The sequence below is a fragment of the Aegilops tauschii genome, chromosome 3 (assembly GCF_002575655.3).
Source record: "Aegilops tauschii subsp. strangulata cultivar AL8/78 chromosome 3, Aet v6.0, whole genome shotgun sequence".
Lineage (NCBI taxonomy): Eukaryota > Viridiplantae > Streptophyta > Magnoliopsida > Poales > Poaceae > Aegilops > Aegilops tauschii.
In genome coordinates this window covers 51,589,708-51,593,129 of record NC_053037.3, presented here as the reverse complement: position 1 = coordinate 51,593,129, position 3,422 = coordinate 51,589,708, and the positions used below count along the sequence as shown (strand labels likewise).

The window sequence follows — 3,422 nt, the reverse complement described above, 5'->3', positions numbered from 1 at the left end:
TGGTCAAACTGACCAGTGGGTCCTACGTGTCATAGACAGAGGGCTAACAGTGTGTTATTTTAATTAAACGTGGTTAATTAGCAGCTGGCTCCCACATGTCAGTGACTAATTAACGATTGGATTAGGTTTTAACTAAAACCGAGTTAATTAACTTAACTAAACGGGACGGGCCCACTGGTCAGTGGCTGCAGCGCCAAGTCAGCACAGTTGACCGGGGTCAACAGGTCAGCTGGGGCCCCTGGGACCCACCGGGCAGTGGCCCTGGGGGTGGCCCCCGGTCGGCCACGTCGGCGCGGCCGGAGTTCAGCCGTCGGCGACACAGAGAGGCGGCGGAGCCGCTCGGGCCTCGTCGGAATAGTGTTTTACGGTGCCGTTCGACACGCGGCTGGGTCCGTTCGAACGGCCACTCGACGCCGTGTCGATTGGTGGTGGTGGCACGGGCGGACTTGGCCGGAAACGGCGCCGGCGACGAGGTGTGCGTCGGAGCAGCTACGGGTGACGATGAAACGGACCTACGGCGTGCTACGGCTCGGGAGAAAGGGCTAGGCAGGCGCTGCGCGGCGCGGTGAAGCTAACGGGCATAAGCCTGTGACCAACTGGTCACCGGAGACTCGCCGGCGACGAGCTCCGCGGCGCCGCGTTTGGGCGTGCGTGGGGAAAGCAGCTAGAGGGCGCGCCAGAGTCAACAAGGAGAGGGAGAAGGATGAGGGGCTCACCGAGGAGGCACAAGGTGGCCCGGTGTCAGCTTAGTAGCAGCAGCAGTTGCCGGAGATGACGAAGTTCGCCGGCGACACTGGCGGAAGGGGACGGCTGGCACCGCTCGCAGTGGAGCTCTCCGGCTCCAACGAGGGGCACCAGACAACGCGTCTCTCCGCGGGGGGAGCGCTACGGCATGATGGTTCGGCTCGGAGACGAAGGGGACCGCGAGGACGATGGCGCGCGGCGGCAGGTGCGTTCGGGCAGTGGATGGGGAACCGGGGGAGAGGAAGGCAAGCACGTGGGCGAGAGTGAGAGGGAGGGGGAAAGTGGAGAGGGCAAGTGGGTGAGGGGAGACGAGGGGAGCCCGAGGCGTCGCCCTTATCCTCTCCCGGCGAGGCCCGCGAGGTGGTCGGGGTCGACCTCGCCCCTGTAGCGACACGGAACAGAGGAACAGGAAGGGGAGGGAACGACCGGTGAGGGGGAGTGGGCCGGCCTGCAGGGCCATCTGGCTCGGGTGGGCCGAAGCCCAAGTGGGGCAGGGGCTTTCTCTCTCTCTGCTTTTCCTTTTTCCTTTTCTTTGTTTTTCTTTTTATTTTCAGCAGCTTTTGCATTTTCTTTTTAGCCAATAATGACACTGCAAAATTATGCCACTGGCCAAAACAATTTCAAAGAATTAAAGTGCACTGCCACAAAAATATTGTGAGACTTTTGAAATAGTTTGCCAATTTTATAAATTAAAAAGGCATTTAATTTATTGCTTAGGTCACTATTTTAAGTAGTTTAGGCCACTCAAACCCTTTGCAAAAATGTTGGTTCACCACCAATTTTAGTTTTGGAATATTTGGCACATGATGAACATTTTAGTTTTCATGTTTGAGCAATTTTGAGTTTCACTCAGAAATTGAAATTGAATTCAACTGGAATTTGAAATGGAATATTGATTAAAGTGACTAAGCACTGTTATAGCAAAATGATTAGCTTGATCTCAGGGATTACTTTAGCATCATTACACCGGGGTGTTACAGTTGGCTAGTCGGTGTAGGCTTAGTGCCGGTTGTCGGCATCGGCGTTCCTGCTGTTGCCTTTGTGTTGTTCTACCTAGTGCCTTTTATCTTCCTTTCCGCTTTGCTTTGCACCTCCTTTGTAATGTGGTGCCCTTGTAATCCTGGCCGGTTGTTGGCTTTGTTAATTAAAAGTCGGGCTAGGTTTGAGCACTTCTCGGGTTCGGCCGGCTCCTTTTCTCTAAAAACACACGTTAGTGAACACGAGAAAGGATAAACGGGGTGCATATATCACAAAGAAATCGGACAACATGATTGCGGTTGTGCATGAAAACAGGTGCATAAATGCATTTAAATCAGATGCAAAGATGGAAACATATATTTTCTAAGATTTTGGTTACTTCTAGTTTTATACCACGGAATAAACTATACAATGTACCTATTTGTTTTTTAAGTTCACATCAATTCTCACATCATTTTGCACCGGTGCTAGCGAATTTTTCTCTCCCTGAGATTGTGCATATTACTAGCTGATGCAACGCCCTCTACCAGCACCCGGATGCTTCCACTCTTACAAAAACAACACCTGGTTGCGGTATAGCCAAAGGCTCCACAAGATCGATCACATGGGATGCGTCTACTTATTCTTTTGTATGTTGGATTGAAATTTCTCGATCAAACAGGGAACTTCACTTTTATTCATTACCAATGCATTTCGCATAGGCACATACACCATTTTATTTAGTTTGTGCGCACTCCCACAAATTAAGAGGCAGGTGCATGACACAACATAGTAGCTACTCATTTGCTTGACTAGGCGTCTGGGTATGCGGCCACATCCTTGCAGACATACGCTCCATCTCCGGACGCATCAACGACGATGGGTAGCCTGCAGACCGCTGTGATGCTCGCCGCCGTCAGCTTCACCACCTCCCTCCGGCAGCGTGGGAACGCTCCTGTCCCTGCCTGTCCCTCCTGCGTGCCATGCTCCTTATACATGCTGTCCAACATGCTGTAGAGGGCCCCACACCTGCACCACTCGCTGATGTGGGCGAGCTGCTGGCAGCAGTCCCTTAGGACAGCCTCGGGCACCTGGCTGCCATTGCACTGGAGCCTCAGCAATGGACGACAGGCAGGGAGCGCGGGCACCTGGAAGGCCTGCCCCGGATAGCACATCCAAGGACCACTGTTACCGCTCCATGCGTCGTACTCGGCTGCTATGGGTGTCGCCACGAGCATACATAGTAGGAGCACCGAGAACATGGTCTTCATCGACATTCTTCCTCTATGCACAGACTTTCTGCCTCTAATTTAGTACTATCTTAATTAGTTGTGTATATGGATAACTACACTCTTGATCTCTGGACGTTTTATATAGCTAGATAAAGCTAAAAAGGTGCAAGGAAACAGACATAAGCCGTTCATGATCTACGTGGGTGGCTTGTGTCTAGTGCCTATAGATTGGGCTTCCACGTCGTTGTTCTTGATCCAGTGCGGTGATGTATTTTGGCATGCATCTAAACATTGTGATTACAACCCATAGTTTGTTAATCGCACTACTAAAAAGCTAGGATGGTTACCATATCGACAAAATTAGCTACATCCTTGGTTCGTATATATGGCAAGGGAAATGCAAAGAGGTCGACGGAACGGACATAAAACCCTAGTTGTCCATCATACCATCTGCATGAGTGGCTTGTGGGCTTGTATATATTACGTTGA

At 51.4% G+C, this 3,422-nt stretch overlaps 1 protein-coding gene across 1 annotated transcript; it reads right to left on the bottom strand.

The window, feature by feature from the left end:
• Nucleotides 1–2,367: 2,367 nt before the first annotated feature.
• LOC109786870 (alpha-amylase inhibitor 0.19) lies at nucleotides 2,368–3,045 on the bottom strand. Its single transcript, XM_020345433.4, has one exon. It carries the CDS (start codon nucleotides 2,976–2,978, stop codon nucleotides 2,514–2,516), a length of 465 nt encoding a protein of 154 aa, XP_020201022.1. The 5' UTR covers nucleotides 2,979–3,045; the 3' UTR covers nucleotides 2,368–2,513.
• Nucleotides 3,046–3,422: the final 377 nt, after the last annotated feature.